We start from the raw sequence: 25000 nt of genomic DNA on the forward strand, positions 1-25000 counted from the left end.
GTCATGGAGGAGGCTTTTAACCAAAGTATTGTTCTTTTAACTAGAATAACAAAACTACACTAAAAAAAAATAAATGCTGGGTTGTTTTTGACCCAGCATTTTTTTAGAGTGTAACGGTCGTATTAAAATGGCTTTTAGTAACTGAAATAAAATATGTGACCCTGGACCACAAAACCAGTCTTAAGTAGCAGTTATATTTGTAACAATAGTCAAAACTACATTGTATGGGTTAAAAACATCCGTTTTTCTTTTATGCCAAAAATCATTAGGATATTCAAAGATCATGTTCCATGAAGATATTTTGTAACTTTTCTAACATATGTAAAAACTTAATTTTTGATTAGTAATATGCATTGCTAAGAACTTAATTTGGACAACTTTAAAGTAGATTTTCTCAATATTTTGATTTTTTTGCACCCTCAGATTCTAGATTTTCAAATAGTTGCATCCTGTATCCACAAATTGTGCATGATTCATTGGTGCGTGTTATTTCGAATAAGTTATTCCTCAAAATGTTTAATTTAATTATAATAACTCCAGACATGGAAAATAATGTTAACTAGTGATTGTTTAGGCCACAATCTTGTCAGTAATTTAATGCCAGTTGAAATTAATGTGACCCTGCAACACAAAACCAGTCATAAGGGTATTTTTATTGAGATTTATAAATCATCAGCCGGATAAATAAGCTTTCCATTGATGTTTGGTTTGTTAGGATAATATTTGGCCAAGATACAACTATTTGCAAAAAATCTAAATGAGAAAAACACCTTTAAAGTTCAAAAACAGTCCAAAATATGTTCTTAGCAATGCATATTACTAATCAAAAATTAAGTTTTGATATATTTACAGTAGGAAATTTACTAAATATTGTCATAGAACATGATCTTTACTTAATATCCTAATGATTGTTGGTATAAAAGAAAAATGCATAATTGTAACCTATACAATGTATTTTTGGCTACTTTTGATTAGTAATATGCATTGCTAAAAATTTCATTTGGACAACTTTAAAGGCAATTTTCTCAATATTTAGATTTTTTTTGCACCTTCAGATTCCAGATTTTCAAATAGTTGTATCTCAGCCAAATATTGTCCTATCATAACATACATAAATGGGAAGCTTATTAAATCAGCTTTCAGAGGATGTATACATCTCAGTTTCAAAAAATTGACCATTATGACGTTTTGTGGTCCAGGGTCAGCTTTTGTACCTTTTTTTCTGAGAGTGTGGTGTTCAGACTGATTTAAAAACCTATTTAAAAAAACAGCACACTGTAAAAAACAATTTGTTGAATCAACTTAAAATAATTTGTTGCCTTATAATTTTAAGTTCAGTCAACTCAAAAAAGTTTAGTCAACTTAAAATGTTAAGTTGTACTGAGTGACAACTTAGATATTTGAATTGATTCAACTTAAAAATTTTAAGGCTGCAGGGTAACAAACTATTTTAAGTTTACTCAACAATTTTTTTTTTTTTTTTTACAGTGCATATGCCGGTTAGATATGTTTTGAAGCATGGCAGCTGGTTTGAGGTGGCTTAAGATGGTCTTTAGTTGGTCATGAGCTGGTTTAAGCTGGTCCTAAGCAACTAGCTTCTGCTCAGGACCAGCTCATAACCATCTTAAAACCAGCTTAACCCAGTTTGCAATGCTTCAAAACATACCTAACCATCATATTCTGGTTTTGTCAACAGGGAAGTCCAGGTTTTGTGCTGACGTACATGTGAACTCCTGCTTGCTGCTTTTCAGGGTTCGTCGGATGACGTAAGGAAAGTGATGAGGAGAGAAAAGAATCGCATCGCGGCACAGAAGAGCCGAATGAGACAAACGCAGAAAGCCGACAATCTGCATCTGGTGAGAACTTCATATGAAAACATAATCCATAACACACCTGATAAACAATCACATTCATTGGCCTGCAACAAAACAAACAGTACAAGCTGCAAACTGTGACTTCAAAACAGCCAGAAGGTACAGACAGAGCTGGTTTAGGAAGACAAAATAATCAATGTCTAGTAAAATCAACATTTTATGAAACATGAGAGTAAAATGAAGACAAATCCAAGAAGAGAGGAGCGTCCAGTTGTGTTATAGGTGAGATGCTGATCGACTGATTGACTGTATTTACATGAAGCTTAACTGACCATGTGGTGATGCGTCACGGCTTCTGTCGTGCTTCACACTTGTTGTGGCTCTGGTCTTGTTTGCTTCGGATTCTGGCATTAATTACATCGCGTGGGTGAAACACTCAGCTGAATCGAGCGGCCGTGCACCTAGTAAATTCTCTGTAATTTAGCAAGAAAACAACAACAACAGTCCTCAAAATCTGCATGACTGATTCTTACAGAAATGCCATGCTTTGCATTCGTGCATTCAATTCCTGCGCTCTGAATTGTGAGCACACGCCTGTCTAACAGTCGTCAAACCGTTTGGATCGGATTTGGCTCTTAGTCAAAGCCAAAACCCTCTATCACTTTCATTCAGCATCTTTGTTATATGGGTGTTTCCCTCTGGTATTACTCATGTCCTTTCACTCCTCTGATCATTGCACACTCTGTTCCAAGGACTCGACAGAACAGACCCTGTGCAGTAATGCTCATCTTCACATCAACTACAAGAATAGATCCTACAGTCTTGAAAAATAAGTTTCCAAAAGGGATTTTTTACAGCAATGCCATAGAAAAACATTTTGGTTCTCCAAACAACCTGTCAGTGGGCACTTCTTAAAAGGACCATTTTAATAATCTAAAGAACTTTTTACCACCTTAAACATTCGATTGATGTTAAAGGTTCTATATTGAAAACAGATGCCAATAAAGAACCTTTATTTTTAACAGATTTAAACATATAGTTCAGCCAAAAAATAAAGTTCTGTGATCATTTACTCACTCTCTATCAAACACAAAACAAGATATTTTCATTAATGCATCCGCAATCAAATTTTGCATGTCATGTTCAGATATGAGAGCTGTGAGACATCAAACACGGTTTGAAAATGAGTGTTTGAAAACATGAGATTTGAGAGCTGCGGCTTAGAGGAGATTGATCGAAACATTGAATGAAGACTTAACTTGTTGGCTTTAGAAAACTTATAGATAAACTCTTAAAAATAAAGGTGCTTTAAAAGGTTCTTCACAGCGATGCCATAGAAGAACCATTTTTGGTTCCACAAAAAACCGTTCAGTCAAAGGTTCTTTAAAGAACCATCTCTTTCTTACCTTTTTATAATCTGAAGAACCTTCTTTCACCACAATGAACCTTTTGTGAAACAGAAAGGTTCTTCAGATGTTAAAAAGTTCTTTATGAAATCGTTTAGACTAAGAAGGTTCTTCTATGGCATTGTGAAGCACCTTTATTTTTAAGAGTGTAGTCAAGTTAGACACCATATTGAATTTAACATGGATGACCACAATGACATGCACTGTATAATTTTCATAAGTTTTATGGCATTTTTTTCTACTAAAAGTTAATTTTATTAGTGAAACGTTGTGTCTTATAGGACTATAAACAGTTTTTCATTCATGTAAAAAAATTAAATACGGGTGCTACCCTGACTAAGGTCAATAGGTTTCAAACATGATGGAGAATTTTTTTGGAAAGTTTTTGGGCTTAGCTATAGCTCTTGCATGCGATTCTTCAAAATTTCTCCTTTTGTGTTGCACGAAAAAATCAAATAGATTTGGAACAACATGAGGGTGAATTAAAATTTTTAAGTGAGCTACACCTTTAAGTACAACAGGCTTCTACACTCACAGAAAAAAGCACAAAACTGAAGCGGTACCCTTTCAGAAAGTACTAAGATGTGCACTTTAGGTGCTATTATGTACCTTGAAGCCCAACATATATCTCAACTGTGAATTGCAAGACAAAAACTGATGCCTTAACACTGCCAGAATGTGTGTCTGCATATCCGAAAGAAGCATGATCAAAACTGACACATTTATGTGAGCGAACAGTGTGTGTTGATGCAGTTTCATGCATTCTGATTAAAGACTTTTCGCCCCGTTGGCCTTCCATATATATTGTATGCACACAGCCTGATATTTTGTACAATATACACGAAACTTGAACATGCACTTTGAATTTGTACTAATTAATTTTTTAAAACATTTTTAGACATTTTGAAGATAAAAAGCATAGACACTAAATAAGAATGAATCTTTCTAGTGTGCTATGACTGTGTGTTCAACTACGGGTATAAACAAAGAATACTTCAATCTCAGAAAAAAAGGTACAAAAACTGTGACTGGGGTGGTACCTTTTCAAAAGTTGCACTTTTGTACCTAAAGGATCCATACTGGTAAAACGCGGACAAATTTCATGCGTTCTGATTAAAGACTGTTGGCCTTCCATACATACAGTATTGTATGTGCTCAGCCTGATTTTTATACAATATAGCGCAACTTGCACATGCACTTTTAATTTTTTTGCACTACTTAATTTGTCCACACAGTTGGAAAAAATAAACAGAAGAGACAGAACAAGACTAACAACAAACTACCAAAGACGGCGAAAACATTACAAAATGTCCACGTTGATGAAACGTACGCTTTAGGTTAAAAAATTAAAAAATACATTTTTAGACATTTTGGAGAGAAAAAGCAAAGACACTAAATAAGGATGAACTTTCTATTGTGCATACGTTATGAAACAAGGCTGTGTGTTCAACTGTATGCGTATACTCTAACGTTGAAAAATGAAGCATACTTCACTCTCAGAAAAAAAAGGTACAAAAGCTGTCACTGGGGCGGTTCCCTTTTAAAAGTTACACCTTTGTACCTAAAGGATCCATACTGTTACCTAAAACATGAATGAACAGTGTGTGTTGACAGAGTTAAATTTCATGAATTTTTTTTGCACTAGTCAATTTGTCCACACAGTTGAAAAAGAAATGAAAAAGACCGAACACAAACAACAAACTACCGAATATGGCAAAAACATTAGACATCTGCATTGATGAAAAGTGTGCATATTCTATGAAATAAGGCTGTGCATTCAACTGTATATGTACGCTAATGTAAAAAAAACAAAGCATACTTCACTCTCAGAAAAAAGAGTCACTGGGGCGGCACCTTTTCAAAAGTTACACCTTTGTACCTAAAGGATCCATATTGGTACCTAAAATGTGATGAACTGCGTGTTGACACAGTTAACTTTCTTCCATTCCAATTTCATACATATTCTACATCCCAATTTTCCCACACTATGCATGCAGAAAAAAGGTACAAAAGCTGTCACTTGGGCTGTACTTTTTCAAAAGTTACACCTTTGTACCTAATGGATCCATACTGGTACCTAAAACGCGAATGAACTGTGTATTGACACAGTTCATTTTCATGTATTCCGATTAAAGATTTTGGCCCCGTCGGCCTTCCATACATATTGTACAGCCCAATTTTACAACAATATGCACGCAGAAAAAAAGGTACAAAAGCTGTCACTGGGGCGGTACTTTTTCAAAAGTTACACCTTTGTACCTAAAGGATCCATACTGGTACCTAAAACGTGATGAACTGCGTGTTGACACAGTTAACTTTCATCCATTCCAATTTCATACATATTCTACATCCCAATTTTCCCACACTATGCATGCAGAAAAAAAGGTACAAAAGCTGTCACTTGGGCTGTACTTTTTCACAAATTACACCTTTGTACCTAATGGATCCATACTGGTACCTAAAACGCGAATGAACTGCGTGTTGACAATTCATTTTCATGTATTCCGATTAAAGACTTTTGGCCCCGTCGGCCTTCCATACATATTGTACAGCCAGATTTTTCCACAATATACGCACAACAAAAAGGTACAAAAGCTGTCATTGGGGTGGTACCTTTTCAAAAGTTACACCTTTGTACCTGAAGGATCCATACTGGTACCTAACTCGCGAATGAACTGCGTGTTGACAGTTAATTTTTATGCATTACAATTAAAGGCTTTTGGCCCTGCCGGCCTTCCAAACATATTGTACAGCCCGATTTTTCACGATATGCACGCAGAAAACAAAGGTACAAAAGCTGTCACTGGGGCGGTACCTTTTCAAGAGTTACACCTTTGTAGCTAAAGGATCCATACTGGTATCTTAAAGATACATTATTATTACCTAAAGTGTACATATTAGTACAAAAAGGTAAAAAAGTGTGCCTTTTTAAAAGGTACTGCTGCCCCAGTGACAACTTTTGTACCTTTTTCCAGGGAGTGTCTGGGCTTTAAGGCACTTATATATGTAATTTAGGGGTTAACACTAGTGCTTGGTGTGATTCAGTGATCTACTGAATGGATTCTGCTTGAGAATGAGATCTGGTTTGATTCACAGAAAACACACAGATGTCAAAGGAAACCGATAAGCAGTTTTGTCTCAGGAAGAGAGCAGTTTGATTAGCTAGTTGACCTGCTGGCAGACTCAGTCCCGACAGCCCCCGCTGCAGTTCTCAGCATCAGTGATCTGATAACACACACACACACACACACACACACACACACTGACCTCATGTGAGTTCCCCTGAACTCAACCGGTTAAACGCAGAGTGGGAGATGCTGTCCTGACAGGCACATACCACTTACCAGGAACCGCATATCATAAATTTTGAGGTTGCACAGTTTTTGAGAAATGCGCATTTAGGTCACACATCAGCAGATACGAATATTGAGAGTGTTTACACCGATAAATGCTTAATATCCTGATGTGTAAACACCTGAACTTTTATCAAGTAAAGGTCATGCTGAACCGTGGCTTATATAATGTCTGCATCAGGTGTTATTGTAGTACTTATTAATATTTTAATATTGAACTTTATTTTTGTTCTCTTTTTTTATTTTATTTATTTATTTATTTAAATGCAATATGACATAATTAACAAACTTTTTTTTAAGTTTATGTTTATGTTGATAGTGCATATTCATTTTTTTAATTAGCTACATTAATACACAAAGTAAAATTTTATAGTATATTTAAAAGTAAATAAATATTATTGTAGTACATTTAACAAGAAAATATTATTTTAGTCTCAACATTTCACATTTATTTCAGTGTTACTTCCCTTTTTTATAATTAATTGTAAATTTACTAAATTACTCAATTTCTGAGTAAAAATTGTTTCTACAACATTTTTTTTAGTGCTTGTGTAAATGCACTTATGTTATTATTCAGATTATCTGACTCTAATTTAAGATTAATTATAATAATCTAATGATATGAAATACTATTAGATTCACAATCTGCTCCTGAAAAACAAAAACACAGTTGAACACGTTATGGAGAAAACTCATGTACCCATTCTGTGTAAGGGAGACTCACTGCTCTGTGTTCAGTGTAGTATGTGGTTTCGCTCTTCGCGGCTATGCTTGATAAACAGGAAGCTGAAATTTCCCTCCGTATGACACGTTTCCTGTAGTGTCTTCTCGTGGCGTGTTTTTTGGTTGAGGCCTGCCTGAGAAACGTGGGCCGTCGGGGGGAGTGTTCAGCTGTCATTTCTGGTAAGGTGTCGCTATGGGGACGTGGGCAGATAAAGTTGAATGACGCTTGTCAGAGGGGTTTTACCCTGGAGTGACTGGAAGGCAGCGGAGCGGCTAGTCGAGCTGCAGAATGCAGGCCGGTGACGTCGCTGAGCGGGAACCGACATGACCCCCTAGAGTACCTAAAAATAATGGCAAATGAGAATATACACACTCTTGTCTATTTCTAGACCATTATTATTAGACATACGGCTAATTAAATTTTTACCTGTGGACATTTCTGCAAATTTGTGCCTGTCAGAGGACTGTCAGAGGGTTTGTGAGGTGTTATTTTCTTTTAAGCTGTTTTGAAACAATATGCATTGTGAAAAGTGCAATACAAATAAAAATGAGCATTTCATAAGTATTTTACACACTATGACAACCCTTATATTTAGCAACAGACAACCAATGAGTAGCTACCTCATTAATTATTCATAAGCATTCATTAACAACCAATCATAAACCATACAGTTCTAAACTCATTAATTATTCATTTGCTCTCTACCCTAACAGAATATTTCAGGTACTTTTCATTCACTTTTATCTTTTAGAGTTATCAACAGTTATGACAAATATTTTCACAAGAGGTTAAGTAGTTATAATACTAGGCTGCTTTTCCTGTTGGACCAATCAACTTTATTGACCTCATAAATATGTAATGAGGAACCATAACGGCTTTATGCCAGTTGATTAGCAATAGACAACCAATCACAAACCAATCAGTTCTAAACTCATTAATTATTCATTTGCTCTGTTCCATCACAGAATGTCACACACTTTACACTTTTATCTTTCAGATATATTAAACAGTTATGACAAATATTTTCACAATTGGTTAAATAGTTATAATACTAGGCTGCTTGCCTGTTTGACCAATCAACCTTATTGATCTCATAAATATGTAATGAGGAATGTTAATAGCTTTATGCAAGTTGATTAGCAATAGACAGCCAATCACAAACCAAACCGTTCTAAACTCATTAATTATTCATATGCTCTGTATCCTCACAGAATATTTCACACACTTTTCATACACTTTATTCTTTCAGAGTTATCAAACAGTTATGACAAATATTTTAACAACTGGTTAAGTAGTTACAATACTAAGCTGCTTGCCTGTTCGACCAATCAACCTTACTGACCTCATAAATATATAATGAGGAACGGCAATGGCTTTATAAACGCGAGTTAATTAGCAACAGACAACCAATCATAAACCAAACATTTCTTAACTCAATAATTATTCATATGCTCAGTCTGTACCGTCACAGAATATTTCAGACACTTTTATCTTTTAGAGTTATCAAACAGTTATGACAAATATTTTCACATTTGGTTAAGTAGTTATCAATCACTCAACGTTATTGACCTCATAAATAGCCTATGTAGTTAGGAACGTTTACGGTTAACAGGTGTACAGTGTGAAATCTTGAATACTTAAACCCCAAGATTTATTACTAAACCACGACTATGAAAACGCCCATAGGTGCGGTGGAAATTAATGTAATCTATGCTACATATTTTGCTGATTTTGTAACTGTGAGGACCTCTAGAGGACGAAATGTAAAATTCATGTCCTGCGTAGCCTAATGTATAATTTACTTACATCTTCTTCAGAAAATAGAAAAAGTACAGTATTATAATCTTTATAAGCTTATTAAATATATATTCTGTTCTGTTTGTGCTGTAGGAGAGTGAAAATTTGGAGAAGGAGAACGCAGCGCTCAGGAAAGAGGTGAAAAGACTCACAGAAGAGGCCAAATATCTGTCCACTGTCCTGAGCAACCATGAGCCGCTGTGCACGGGCCTGAGCGGCGCGTCCACGGAGCTGCTGTACGGCGCGCACCACGGCGCGTTCCACCAGCATATCAGCGTGCCGCACTACCCGCTCTGACCGGCAGAGGCCGCCGGAGTTCCGCACGGAATCCGCCTGTGGGCGACAGTCAATGAACTTTGGTTTGAGTCATAAACCACACAAACAAGAGTCATCAGCGGGCATTGAAGTGATCTTAAAATCGTCTACTGAAAATCAGAAAAATAAAACAAAAGCCTCCAGATGTAACGATTTTTGTGACAATGATATTTTATTTTTTATTTTTTTGTCTAAAGTAAAATAATCCCAGCTCCTTGAACAAAAACCTCATGTCTGTAAAATGCAAGCATCTGTAGTGTAAAACGTCGGCTACTTGCAATGGTGCATGGCAATGACACAATGAATGTTTTGAATTTAGATTTCATTAGAAGCCAGTCTACTGATTCATATGATCATTTATTTTACTCAATTTCTGTGAAATGTTTACGAGATGACTGGACTTGATTCTAGGAAAAATGATGTTGATTGTGTATCCTGTTCACAGATATTATGTGTGAATGTTTTTCTATTATGACTCAATTAAGATGTTGAATTGGTCAAACATTCTGAATGTACTTTATACACAATTCTAGCTGATTATTTTTATTCTAAACCTTTTGGGATATTCTAAAGTTGTAAAAACTGGTGCGTTAGCTTATATCTCAAATGTGGAGGAAGGAACATTTGTATCTGTGATCCTCTGTGATCACCTGTGGAAATAAATAAATAAAAAGATGTAAAGTATACAAATTTCTTGAACTTGAACATAATGGTCTGTCTGTTTCATTTATCAAGAACAAATGTTGTAAACTATAGGCTATCATGTACAAAACAGCTTGATATTGCAAATTGGTGTGTCTTACAATATTATTTTAATGTGTTATCTTATATATGAACATTTGTTTGTAGTGCAAACAGGTTTACAGTTTACTGCACGTTGTTATTTCCCTACAGCGGCTAATGAACCGGAAGTCTCGCCCATAGGCTTACTTACACATTAAATAATAAGGTTTACCTCAGATTTTAACAATACGTTAATATTAAAACTGTAAAATAGTTTATTATATAGTTTATTATTATTCATGAATTTGAATGCACTTTTCCATTTCGTTGAGAGTGTAGTGCTTGCGGAAAGAGCCCCGCCCACACGCTCTTCTGATTGGCTGTACGTTTTGATTGACGTAGTGTAACTTTCAATTACATTAGTGAAGTAATGTAACTGATTACATTTGATTGCTTTTCTAAATTTCTAATTATTCATTTTCAAACATTTAAAGCAGGCATGGTTAACCTTACAATAGTACTCAAAACTGATTATTCAGACTTTCTAAATACTTCATCACTTGAATTAAGATTATGAAAACTAAATTTTAAAGCACAGCCACCACAAAGTCAGACTTCAGCACCTCTTTTTACTTTGAGATCGTTCTGAGGTTAAATGCAGATTTAAAATCATAAGATGCCTATAATTTAAGCTATGATTCTGTTTTTGAAATCAAATCTTTGCAGCAGGAAACACAATGCTTTGGGGGGGAAAAGTTAATCTTAAAAAATAAAGCATGTACATAAACCTAAATGTGACCCTGGACCACAAAGCTAGTTTTAAGTAGCTTGGGTATATTTGTAGCAATAGCCAATATACAGATGGGTCAAAATGATCGATTTTTCTTTTATGCTAAAAATCATTAGGATATTAAGTAAAGATCATGTTACATGAAGATATTTTGTAAATTTCCTACCGTAAATATATTAAAACTAATTTTTTGATTAGCAATATGCATTGCTAAGAACTTCATTTGGACAACTTTAAAGGTAATTTTCTCAGTATTTTTTTTTTTTTGCACCCTCAGATTACAGATTTTCAAACAGTTGTATCTCGACCAAATATTGTCCTAACAAACCATACATCAATGGAAAGCTTATTTATTCAGCAGTCAGATGATGTGTAAATGTTAATTTAAAAATAATGACCCTTATGACTGGTTTTATGGTCCAGCATCACAAATAGAAAATAAAACAGTTAGCGAATAAGCATGTGTCCTTTTCTGTGTCCTTAACTCCTGAAACATTGGTGTCTCATATTTTAGAGCAGCCAAATTTGTCTGTTTTTTTTTTTTTTTTTTTGCAAATCCAGGTCATTAGAAATAGTGTTTTTGAGTCATTTTTAACTGTTTTATAAACACCGGCATGTGGTCCGATCACCTGTATCATGTGCTCTCCAGGTTTCATGAAGATTTGAGTTTTGCTTTAGGCTTTATATGATTTTGGGTAAATTTGGACAGGCCCGTTTTCTAAACGACCCTGTTATAGCCTCCCAAAGGGTAAATTTCAACATTTATTTTGATAATTATAGAGTTAGAGCATCCAGAGAATTTTTTTTTTTCAGACTGAGCAAAAAACCTAGGACTAGTTGGCAATGTTTTTGACATCTTCTCAATCATTTAACAAACTATTTGATTGAGAGAAGTGGTTCTAGAGGCAAAGTTGTCTGGAATGAGGAGTTCTGAGGCAACTACTTCGGCCAGTGGTGGACATGTTTTTTGATTTACGCATGCATTAATTTTATAATTATGTTATAGCTATAAGAATCCAACATAGAACAGCCTGTCTGAAAATTAGATTTGAACTGAAAAGTCTGTTTGTTGACCTCAAAATCACACTTCAAAAGGAACTCTATACCTCCGACTTTTTCAAAAATAACATTTTGGAATTATATATCTCATCTTTATGTTTAATATGTTTAATGCAATTCAACTTGAAAAATTAGCGAAAGTAGCCACGTTGTATGCTCCAGCTTTGCAGAAGGCGACATGTCTGAAACCTCTTGTTTTTCTTCTGTTTGCCTTCCTCCTTTCTCACTTCATCTACCACATCAGCACCACCAGGTGTCTCATCGAGCCGATGAGGATGGGTTCGTGTGCACGCTCCATCAGTAAGACATCTTTACTTTTTTCTAAAATTAAAAATGCTTTTTAAGTTTCAGACAATTTGCCAAAAATAATTTACCCTAGGACAAAGTCAGTTATAAATGCCGCAACCCTAGAAAATAAAGGTCAAATTTTGTATAAAACAAGTGTAGAATGTAGAAAACTTTGAGATTTTTGTCTCAAATAAATGTAAAATATAAATATTATATATTATAAATATATGTAAAATATAAAAACACAAATTCACAAATTTTCAAATTTGACATTTTCAGATGTTTGATGTCTGAGTTCAGGGGCTTTGTGATCTGTACTTTGATTCATGGTGTCTTACATCTGAGAGTGTGTGTGTGTGTTTACAGGACAAGTGCTCTCAGGCGTCGCTGACAGTGCTGTGTGTCTACAAACAGACAAAAGATGAGACAGCCAGAGGTTCTGAGTTCAGATGAGAAGAGCAATTCCTTCGGGATGAAGGTCTCTCCTCCTTCTCCGACTGTCCGGAATGATCTGCTTGGTTTCACTGAATGGAGTAAAGCAACAGCAGGCAGATGTCTACCTTTGTCTCTATTTCAATATCTAAAAGCATTCATTAATTGTATAAGACTGGTTTTGTTTCATAACACAACCCATCAAAACAGTTTGTTCTGCAAAAGTAAACACAAATGTTACTAAAACATTCAAAACTCATTCATGACACTAAACTTTAGTTTAGAGTTTACACAAATATTCATAAATGTCAAAAAGACAAAAAACTAGTTTTTTGGTTTACTTAACAAATCATCTTTTTTAAATGTTAAACAACAGTTGCTGATTTTAGAAAAAAAAAACTGATGGGAAGCTGATATCATTTAAAGATTTTTTTGGTTAAAAGTTATGAGAAATGAATATTTGAGCATGTACATAACCAACCAGTGTTCAAAACATTCTCCTTACCCGATTCAAGATCTGTATTTCAAATAGAACCAGTTCTAAGGAACATTCATTTGCTTTTTGGGTTAAAAGAACAACTTCTTTATATGAAATTGGAATGACAAATCTAGGACAACGACTCCATTCAGGGTCTCTGCAGAGGATATTACCTGTCTTAATTGGGGAAGAAAGGTTAAATGTTTCCATGCAAACAAAACAGCTCTAATTACATACCTGCTGTCGCTGAAACATTCCTGTTGTTTTAGTATGTGGACTCCCGCAGTGATAAAATGGCAACTAGTGGAATCAGACCAGCATGGAAATGACTAGGACACTGAGTAATAGGCATAAAATACTACAAAAAGTAATGTTACTAATGCTTTTTAAAACTATTGATTGTTTAAAAAAACATTGTAAACAAACAGGAATGAACAGTACATATTAAATTAATGTAAACAGTCACCTGAATCATTACAGCATATTATAGCATGGAAAACTTAGTGCAACAACACATTTCTGTAATTCCCTCAGGAATGAGGTTTAAACTCACAAGAGAACACACTGTAGCAACCTGGAAAGAGTTGGGTTTGGTTACAGCAACACTGTCTAAGAGAGAGAGAGAGAGAGAGAGAAAGAGAGAGAGAGAGAGAGAGAGAGAGAGAGAGAGAGAGAGAGAGAGAGAGAGAGAGAGAGAGAGAGAGAGAGCTGGAGCTGATGTTTGTTGCTGAGGTTCACTGAGGATACTGACAGTCATACATGAAGATTATTAGTAAGCCTTCAGTGACCTATGGATTGTTTACCAAACCTACAAAATGGAATATATGCCTTTAATGGAAGGAGTAATTGTGAATATCACTTAATATTCAGTTAATTTCAGTCCATTTAATTTTTTTTTTTTGGCTTAGAATGTCAGGAAATGTTAGTATTTTGCCATAATAACAGTGGTAGCCTAACAAATCAAGTTTCCACCTGAATCAGGTAAGATACAATTTTTTTTTATTCATCACATTTAGTTTTAACATTGTAAGATGTACTCTCTTTATCATTAATATTATAATCAGAGTGAGTTTACATAAACAACAATTCTTCAGACATTTCTATTTTTGTGTTCAGTGGAAAAATTAACAGCATTCGAATCAAACCAATTCGATTTATACAATCATGTTTGTGTTGGTCTAGCAGTGAAACACTGTCAAATTAACTTTTTTTATAATCTGATTAAAGTTCTATTAATTTGATATATTCTGTAATATATAATTCATATGTTTTGGTGCAGCTAGCCAGAATGTGTAGACAAACACAGTATTAGGTTTTTTGTGACATGCAAATATGACATAAAATGCTAAAGAAAAAACAAAAGAAAGTAGTAGATAGTAGTAGCCTACTTGTACTTTGTTGATTTATCATGCATTACTAGTCATAAAACAAATCCATCAAGCAGTGTTCTGTTGCTATGTTGCGAACGTTACTTTTTTTGCAAAGTTTTTAAAGGTGATCATTTTTGAATTATGTTAAATGCACGTCGATAATGAACTTGTAATCTTTGTTTAGGGTTAGCTATAGTAACTTATGACGTGACTAAGTATTGTAACTTATGACTTAACTTATGACAAGGTCATTACCCCTTTTTAGGGTTAGCTATAGTAACTTATGACGATCGTTTTCGAATTATGTGAAAATACAAGGGTCAATATTGACCTTGTAATCTTTTTTTAGGGTTAGCTATAGTGACTTATGATGCAAGTATAAATTATGACGTAACTTATGACAAGTTCATTACCCTTTTTAGGGTTATCTATAGTAACTTATGACGATCGTTTTTTAATTATGTGAAAATATGTGCATCGATAAAGAACTTGTATTCTGTTTTTTAGGGTTAGCTAAAGTGATGAACACGATGATCGTTTTCAAATTACGTGAAAATATATGCACCGATAATGAACTTGTAATCTTTTTTAGGGTTAGCTATAGTTTATGACAGTCGTTTTTTAATTACGTGAAAACATGCATGGCGACAATGAACTTGTAATCTTTTTTAAAGGTTCGCTATAGTAATTAAGATGCTTGTTTTCGAATCATGTAAAAATACATGTCGATAATGAACTTGTAATCCTTTTTTTAAGTCTATAGTAACTTATGATGATCATTTTCAAATTTTGTGAAAACACGTGCATCGATAATGAACTTTCTTTTTTAGGGTTAGCTATAGTTGCTTTTTGATGATCGTTTTCGAATTATATGAAAATACGTGTGGCGACAATAAACTTTTAATCGTTTTTTAAGGGTTTGCTAGTAATTTACGACGATCTTTTTCGAATGATGTAAAAATAGCTATGTCAATAATGAACTTGTAATTTGTTTAGGGCTAAAGTAACTTATGACGATCATTATCGAATTTTGTGAAAATATGCGCGTCGATAACTGTAATCTTTTTTTAGGGTTATCTATAGTAACTTATGACAATCGTTTTTGAATTTTGTGAAAATACGTGTGTCCATAATGAACTTGTAATCTTTTTAGGTTTAGCTATATTAGCTTTTTGATGATCGTTTTCGAATTATGTGAAAATACGGGTGGCGATAATTAACTTGTAATCTTTTTTAGGGTTATCTATAGTAACTTATGACTATTGTTTTTGAATTATGTGAAAATATGTGTGTCGATAATGAACTTGTAATCTTTTTTAGGGTTAGCTATAGTAGCTTTTTGACGATCGTTTCGAATTATGTGAAAATATGCACGTCAATTATGAACTTGTAATCTTTTTTTAGGGTTAGCTATAGTAACTTATGACAATAATTTTCAAATTATGTGAAAATACGCGTGTCGATAATGAACTTATAATCTTTCTTTTAGGGCTAGTTAAAGTAATGTATGAAGATCGTTCCAAATTATGTGAAAATGCATGCATCGATAATGAACTTGTAATCTTTTTTTTGGGTTAGCTATAGTAACTTATGATGATCGTTTTTGAATTATGTGAAAATACATGCGTCAAACTTGTAATTTTTGGGGGGGGGTGGCTTCAGTAAATTATGATGATCATTTTCGAATTATGTAAAAAATATGCCGGTCGATAATGAAATTATCTATTTTTAGGGCTAGCTGTAACTTACGACAATTGTTTTTGAATTATGTGAAAATGCATGCATCAATAATGAATTTTTTTAGGGTTAGCTATAGTAACTTATGACGACTGCAATACATATTTTACAAGGTGGCGAATTTACAGGCCAGGTTGTACGAACTTGTACGTTCTGTGAAAAAACGTAGGTATTTTACGAGGTGGCAAATTTGTAGGAATTCATACGAATAACCATCCCTAACCCCGCCCATAAACCTTTTAGGGTTAGCTATAGTAACTTTTGATGAACGTTTTCGAATTATTTGAAAATACATGCATCAAACTTGTAATTGTTTTTTTAGGGCTAGCTGTAACTTACGACAATTGTTTTTGAATCATGTGAAAATACATGCGTCAATAATCATTTTTGGGGGGTTAGCTAGTAATTTATGAAGACTGCAATAAATATTTTACAAGGTGGCGAAGTTACAAGCCAGGTTGTACAAATTTGTATGTTTCGTGAAAAAACGCACACTGCAAAAAGTTTTCCCCAGTTTCAACTTAAAAACTTCAGTTTAGAAGAAAATTTTAAGTTAAATCAACTCAAAACTACAAGTCATTTCAACTCATGGCAATAAAATTAGTTAAAATGACTTGTACTTTTAAGTTGATTTAACTTAAAATTTTAAGGCAGCTGCTGAACTTAAGTTTTTAAGTTGAAACTGGTGAAAACTTTTTACAGTGTAGGTATTTTAAAATGTGGCAAATTTGTAGGTTAATTTGTTTCTCTTCTGTTATTGTTGCATTTTAAGGATGTGGAAGAGCAGTTGAGATGTGTTTGTCATGGAAACGAAGCCGGGGATCATTAAGAAATGACAGACTGAATCTCTCCGGTGAATTTCTTCTCCAACCCGAGCGGAATAAACTCGGACAACCGTGACGGATCTTCTACAGATAGCAGTATTACACGTCAGACTTCACTAGAGCTTGAGTATGTCGGCGAACGGGATTCAGGACGGTCCGGTTACCGTGGCGGAGCCGCACACGGGCGGGAGCGCGCACGAGACCACGACGCGTCGGACCGGCGGCTGTCTGTCTCTGCCGCGTTTTATGCGTCTGAAGTTTACACCGGAGTCTCTCGAGAAAGTTTATCAGACGTATTTTCTGCGGCAGCGGCAGGAGACGTTACTAGTGCTGATCGTGTTCGCGGCGCTGTTTAACGGCTATGTCGTCATCATGTGCGCGGTGGTTTACTCGCAGGATAAACTGAACACGCTCGCGGTGGCGGCAGGTGGGCTGGCGTCAGATATAATGCTCTACATTTTGTGCCGGTTCCGTCTGCTGCCAGAGTCTGTGTCCCGGAGCATCGTGCCGTACGTTCTCTGGCTGCTTATCACGGTCCACGTGCTGTGTTACTTCAGTTTGAACTTCGCGGGATTTTACGCGGCCGGTGACACTGTCGGATGGCAGACATTCTTCATCTTCTCCTTCTTCCTCACGCTCCCACTGCCGCTCGCGCCCATTGCGCTCTTGAGCGCGCTTTCGTGCTGCGCGCACACGCTGCTGCTGGGATTCACCATATCGCAGAGACATGAAGAGAAACTGCAGTTAACAGTGCTGATCAGACAGGTGACACAAAAACACACACTTCTTTTGAACAATTGCCATAATAAAATACCATATTAAGATACTTAGAATAGCAGGAAATCATCATGATATTTAGACAAAAACATGCCACTTTTTGTTAGTAAAGAAAGGATTTACAATGAGTTGCACCACAGGTACCACCACAGTACTATTTTTTAAAGGTGATAACTTTTATTGGATTTTTTCATCATTGTATGTTTTAACTTAAAATAATTTGTTACCCCAGTGCCTTACAACTTTTAGTTTAGTCAACTTAAAATATCCAAGTTGTCACTTAACTTAACATTAAGTATTTTAAACTTTCAAGTTGTCTAAACTTAACATTTTTAGTCAGTGGGGTAACAAATTATTTCAGGTTAAAAAAAAAATTTTTTTACACTGATTTTATTCTATTTAATTTTTTGAACATGGTATACATTTTGTTATCATCGCCAAAGTATCTAATTTAAAACAGTATTTTTCTATTCAATGGCATTAAATAATTTAATTTTGTTATAATATCTATAATAATATATTTTATATATTCTAATAATATAATTAATATATCAATATATGCTTAATAATATAAATTAAATATAGAAATATAATTGTTTTCATGTGGTAACAATTAATTACATTAAGTAATTTTATTATATTATAATTTCTGTAATAATATATTTTTTATATTCAAATAATATAAGTAATATATTAATATATGCTAAATAATGTAAAAATAGTACTTAATGTAGTTACAAATAAATTACATTAAACTATTTTGTTAAATTATAAAATTTGTAATATTTCTATTTTATGTTTTTTATTTTACATTATATTTTTATATACTTTTTTTATTTACATTTTTATAGTAAAAGTTGTGGATATTTTTTAAGAAATTAATGCTTTTATTTAGCAAGGATGCATTAAATTGATCAAAAGTGGCAGTAAAGACATTTGTAATTCTGTAATTTATTTTTCAAATCAATAGTCAGTTAATCTATAAAAAAGCATCACGTTTCCAAAAAATATTAAGCAGTATAGTTTTCATAATTGTTAATAATCAGAAATGTTTCTTGAGCAGCAAATCAGCATATTAGAATGATTTCTGAAGGATCATGTGACACTAAAGACTGATGTAATGATGCTGAAAATTCAGCTTTGCACCACAGAAATAAATTACATTTTAAAACATATTAAAATAGAAAGCAGTAATTTTAAATTGTAATAATATTTCACAATATTAGTATTTTTACTGTATTTTTTTTTATCACAAAGTGAGCATTAAATAAATGCAAATAAATGCTACTGACCCCCAAACTACTAAAGTAGTGCAAATTAAGTGTTTATATTTAACCAACCCTTACATGGTACTGCGGTGCCATAGTATAGTCTCTAAAACTGTAATGCATGACGGCAGAGCGTTTTGGGAGCAACGTGTCACAGGTTTCATGTCATGCACATGGAGGCAGAGCTTAAGCAAGAATCTAATATGGCGATTTTACATTGACGTCATGGGACAGTCTCAACCCCAACACAAAAACATCAAGATTTTCCATGTAAAAAAAACATCATGTGTTGTGTTGCTGAAATATATTCAAGCAAATTGACATGAATGTGTTGTTTCTCATAGCTGGTGGCAAATCTGATGCTGTATTTTGCTGCTGTGCTGGTGGGCGTGGTGTCATATTTTATGGCTGACCGTAAATACCGCACGGCGTTCCTCGAGGCCAAACAATCTCTAGAAGTCAGTCTTACACTTAAGGACCAGAGTCAACAACAGGTACACGCACAAATGCATTCTCAAATTTTTGTAGGGACTCTGTGCTACGTTTGAGTGTATGAGTAATGAACGTACCGAGATGCTCTAATTGGGCTCAGTGGTGGAGCTCTGCTCTGGGGCCCTTGTGTCCTGTTACCTGTTATTGGCACATCTGAGCAGAACTAGAAACAAGGACACACTGTACACACACACACACACACACATACACATGCACAGAGCGGGTTGTGTTCTGTTGTCACTCTTATTGCAGTAATGAAGTCAATCCCCAGGCTGCTGTTATTGTGACAGCAGTGACACTAAAGACCCAAGAGTCCAAATTTGCCATCACACATTATTTTATGTTGGTCATACAGTACGTGCTAAACGTAGTTTTACGATCTGTTTTATATATAGAAATTAAAGTGCTATCAAATACATATATTAAAAGGTTAGTTTACTCAAAAATTAACCTTTAGTTATTATTTAAGAGCTGCATAAGATTTGGATATTTATTAATTTATTTAAGAGCGTCATAAAGACTTATATATTTATTAAACTATATATAAAATTATTTTAATATATTTTCCCCCCAGTTTTTATTAGTTTTATTTTTTTATAAATATCTATAAAGTTTTAGAGTAAATTATTATTATAAATTAGAGCTAAATAATGACCTAATATTAAATAAATTCTTTAAGAGCTCCAGAAAGACCTATATATTTATGAATCTGTATAATAAACTATTTTTTGTTCAATTTTATATTAATCAATTGGTTTTTAAATTTTTACTAGTTTTCATTTTTTTAAGACTATGTATATATTAATTTTATTTGAGTTTGTTTAAATATATTTGTACAAATAAAACTAAATAAATATAATTGTTCAATTATTTATTTAAGAGCCTTAATGAAGACTTAAATATTTATTAATCAATTTAACAGCTGCGTAAAGATTTATATATTTATTAATTTATTGAAAAGCTCCAATAAAACTTATATTTTTATGAACCTATATATTAAACTTTTTTTTCAATTTATATAAATTATTTTTCTTTAAATATAGTATGTTTAAATATATTTCTACAAGTTAAACTAAATAAATATATTTATTAATCAATCTAACAGCTGCATAAAGACATATATTTATTAAAATGATTTATTTTAGAGCTTATTTATTACATTATATATTTAATGGCAGCATAAAATGTATATATTTATAAAAAAATATTTATTTAAGAGCTGGATATATACTTATATATTTATTCAAGTATACCTTTTTTTTCCATTTTTTTTTTAACTATATATCTTTCATTTATATATATTTATAAAAAAAATAATATTTATTTAAGAGCTGGATATATACTTATATATTTATCTTTCATTTATATATACATATATATATATATATATATATATATATATATATATATATATATAGTTTTTAATATTTTATTTTAGTTTTAGTTTAAATATTTTAGTAAAACTAAATTTATTTAGGTTATTACTTATATTTAAGTTAAACTAAATCAAATAGAGAAATTCTGCCTGGAAAAACTAGCTGAAATAAAATAATATTTAAGATAATTTAAAAAAAGTAAAAAAAGTAAAAAAAAAAAATAAATAAATAAAATATATATATATATATATATATATTTTTTTTTTTACTTTATATATATATATATATATATATATATATTTTTTTTTTTTTTTTTTTTTTTTTTTTTTTTTTAGTTTTAGTTAACCATAATAACCATGACTGATAAACCAATGTGCATCTTACAGTAAGATAAACGTCTCAAATGAGGATTTTATGACGTATGTGTGAGTCCTGGGGAAAAGGAGCCCCACCAGCATCACAAAACCGAACTGCAAACTTTTTTTTAATTGCAATCTATTTTAAGACCGTTTTTCAAAACACTCTCACCATCTGCTACTGGTCGACAAACAGATAGTCCCGCCCCAAACGTATTTTTGTATGTTGCCTTCTGCAATTTAACAGCAATTTCTGCAATTTAACAGCAATAGTTCCCATGTGACATCTTACCCCATTTATGTTAACAGCATGTTCTATTACAGGAACTAACTGTGTTTCCAATTAAGTGTTAATGGAATCCACCAGTCTATCTGTACAGTGGTTTTCTGTCAGCATCTCTTTCTGTCCGTCCTGCTCATGCGGTCACATGGTCTCCAGAGAACCCGTCAATCCCAGAATGCCATAGCAGCAGTGGGGGCTTCTGGGAGTTGAGTGCATCCAGCCAATCAGAGTGCATCTGACAGGTTTAACTCACTATGGCAACGGCATCAAGAGACAAATGCGCTCTGTGATCAAAGTCCCGAAATCCCACATCGCTCTTTTTTTTGTGAACTAGAGCGAGGATAATGTTTCAGACCTGTTGAAGCTCCACTAAATGAGAAAAATGCATTTGAATCTAACAAAATCCATTATATTGATATCAAAATATGCATCTAAAAGGTTGTGATTATGTACTTTTATTATGTATTGTTTTTGTGTATGTTTAGGAAGAGTTGCTGTTGTCCATCTTGCCGAAGCACATAGCAGATGAGATGCTTCAGGGCATGAAGAAAGGAGCCAATCAGAAATCAGATGCTCAGCAGTTCAACACCATGTACATGTACCGCCACGAAAATGTCAGGTAAAACACTCACATCTAATTGTCACTCCATGATTGTTATCTTGCCTTCATCTTGATTTTGATTCACGCCTTTGATTCTTTTGAATTTGTCTGTTGACTTATTCAGTATATATATGCATATTTATCTGTCCTAAATTAATGTATGAAACAGATAAGATTTCTGTAATAGTGCTAAAAAACAGAATGTATTTTAAATACACAAAAACCAGGTTTATATATCTATCAAAAATAAAAACAATTTGTTTAAATCTCATACATTTTTAAAAATGGTTATTTTAGTATTACTGAGATACTATTATAGTTTTTAAGAATATTTGGAGTTGATTTCTTTCTTTTTTATAGAAAAATGCTATTTTATTTATTGATTTGTAATTTTTTCTTTTTTTATATAGTTTTCATAGATTTTAAATACACAATTACCATGTTTATATTTATCAATAATAACTAAATAATCTAATAAATAATAAATAAACTAATAAATAATGAATCAATAATTTTAGTGTTATTGAGAAAAAAATAATGTAAAAAAGTTTATGAGATTTTAACAAATTGTATTTATTATTGATAAATATATAAACCTGGTAATTATGTATTTTAAATCAATGCAAAGTATATATAAAAAAAGGAAAATTACAAAAAAAGAGAAAGAAAAATTTTTTTTAATAGAAAAGTTTTATTTTATTTATTTACTTGTAATGTTTTTTTTTTATATATACTTTGCTTTGATTTAAAGTACATAATTACCAGGTTTATATATCAATAATAAATCAAAGTTTTATTTTAAATTTCATTCATTTTTTAACCTGGCTATTTCAGTATCAATGAGATTAAATTTTCTTATTTATTTTTTTAATTAATTTTTCTTTTTTTATATAGTTTTCATTGAAATGTTGCCTTGGCATCCAGCTGAAATATATATTTTATTTTTTATTAATAAATTAATATTATAATTATTAATACATGTTATAAATATATTTTTTAATATTTAATTCTTAAATATTATATAATATATTATATTTTATGTTATTTTAAGTAACAACATTTTTTAATTTTAGTTTTAGTAACCCTGATTATTACTAATTGAATATTGTTTGTTTCACAGCTGGCCATATTAATTTAAAACTAATTCAAATTAAATTAAAATAAATGTAATTGTTTTCACAACAAAAAATGTATGCTAATTCTAATCTATTTCAATACATGCATTTTAAAAATAAGATTATTTAAATCTAAAAAAAAATATTTGCAAAGTTAATAATTAACTGTGCTATGATTTTTGAGTGCTTTTTTTTACCTATTCAACAAATGTATGACTGACAAATATGCATCACATTAAATTTATTAGTAGAGTACAATTGGAGTATTAGGAAGTACATATTTTTTGTGTAAACTTTTCTGTATTTACATCCTCACACCAGTAGATGGCAAACAGTGAGTGTCTCATAATAAACCTATGTTTTTTTTTTTCTTCCTGAATATCATGTTTCATACACATTACAGGTTTTAATTTCATGTTGCCTTTGTTTAAACTCTTCAAACATTCTGAAGTATTGATCTAACATCTCTATTCTCTCTGCAGTATCCTTTTTGCAGATATCGTAGGTTTTACACAGCTATCATCTGCTGTGACTCCAAAAGAACTTGTCAAACTGCTCAATGAGCTCTTCGCTCGCTTCGACAAACTAGCAGCAGTGAGTAAAAACAGCCAACACACACATTTTACATAATTATGTACATCCACCTTACTATAGAAAAGCCCACAAATACTACAGGGAATTTGCATGGTACAAATGTGCCCATAAACAAGAAAATCTGTCATTTTCACTCTTATCTGGCTGTATGTTTTACCAGCAACACCACCAGCTGAGGATCAAGATTCTGGGAGACTGTTATTACTGTATCTGCGGTGTGCCAGATTACCGTGAAGATCACGCAGTCTGCTCCATTATGATGGGTCTGTCTATGGTGGAAGCCATCTCGTAAGTACACGCCCACTGGGAGGGGCTTTACCTGCGGTATCCAGTCACTGGGTGGAGCTTTATCTACAGGACAGACCATATGGGAGGGGTTTTATCTTTAATATACACTACCAAATGTCAACACTATCAAAGGTTTTTGCAGTTCTTTAAATAAGTCTCTTCTGCTCCAGCAAAAGCAGGAATATTGTGAAATATTTTTACTATTTAAAATAACTGCTTTCTATTTGAATATGTTTTAAAATGTTATTTATTCCTGTGATCAAAGCTGAATTTTCAGCACCATTACTGCAGTCTTCAGCATGATCCTTCAGAAACCATGCTAATATGCTGATTTGCTGCTCAAGAAACATTTATTATTATTATCAATATTTAAAACAGTCAAGTATTTTTTTCAGGATTTTTTGATGAATAGAAAGATCCAAAGATCAGCATTTATCTGTATTAAAACGCTTTTTTAACATTATACACTATACCATTCAAAAGCTTGTAGTCAGTATAATTTTTTTTTTTTTTGGAAAGAAATGATAGAAATTAATACTTTTATTTAGCAAGGATGCTTTAAATTGATCAAAAGTGATGCTAAAGACATTTACAATGTTATTCTGTTTCAGATAAATGCTGTTCTTCTGAACTTTCTATTCATCAAAGTCAAATCTACTCAGCTGTTTTCAATATAATAATAATAAATGTTTTTTGGAGCAACAAATCAGAATATTAAAATGATTTCTGAAGGATCATGT

The 25000-nt window shown here is 32.7% G+C and overlaps 2 protein-coding genes across 2 annotated transcripts in view; both read left to right on the top strand.

Moving 5' to 3' along the window:
• Positions 1-10067, top strand: part of batf (basic leucine zipper transcription factor, ATF-like) — a 12281-nt gene extending 2214 nt beyond the window's left edge. Inside the window, exons 2-3 of the mRNA XM_073817131.1 lie at positions 1752-1856; positions 9188-10067. Coding sequence (XP_073673232.1) covers positions 1752-1856; positions 9188-9391 — 309 coding nt within the window. The 3' untranslated portion in view covers positions 9392-10067. The remainder of the gene's footprint in view (positions 1-1751; positions 1857-9187) is intronic.
• Positions 10068-17239: 7172 nt separating this feature from the next.
• adcy3b (adenylate cyclase 3b) overlaps positions 17240-25000 on the top strand; it is a 21340-nt gene continuing 13579 nt past the window's right edge. Inside the window, exons 1-5 of the mRNA XM_073816505.1 lie at positions 17240-17875; positions 19500-19649; positions 22148-22281; positions 23861-23972; positions 24133-24260. Coding sequence (XP_073672606.1) covers positions 17240-17875; positions 19500-19649; positions 22148-22281; positions 23861-23972; positions 24133-24260 — 1160 coding nt within the window. The remainder of the gene's footprint in view (positions 17876-19499; positions 19650-22147; positions 22282-23860; positions 23973-24132; positions 24261-25000) is intronic.

The sequence above is a fragment of the Garra rufa genome, chromosome 13 (assembly GCF_049309525.1).
Source record: "Garra rufa chromosome 13, GarRuf1.0, whole genome shotgun sequence".
Classification (NCBI taxonomy): Eukaryota; Metazoa; Chordata; class Actinopteri; order Cypriniformes; family Cyprinidae; genus Garra; species Garra rufa.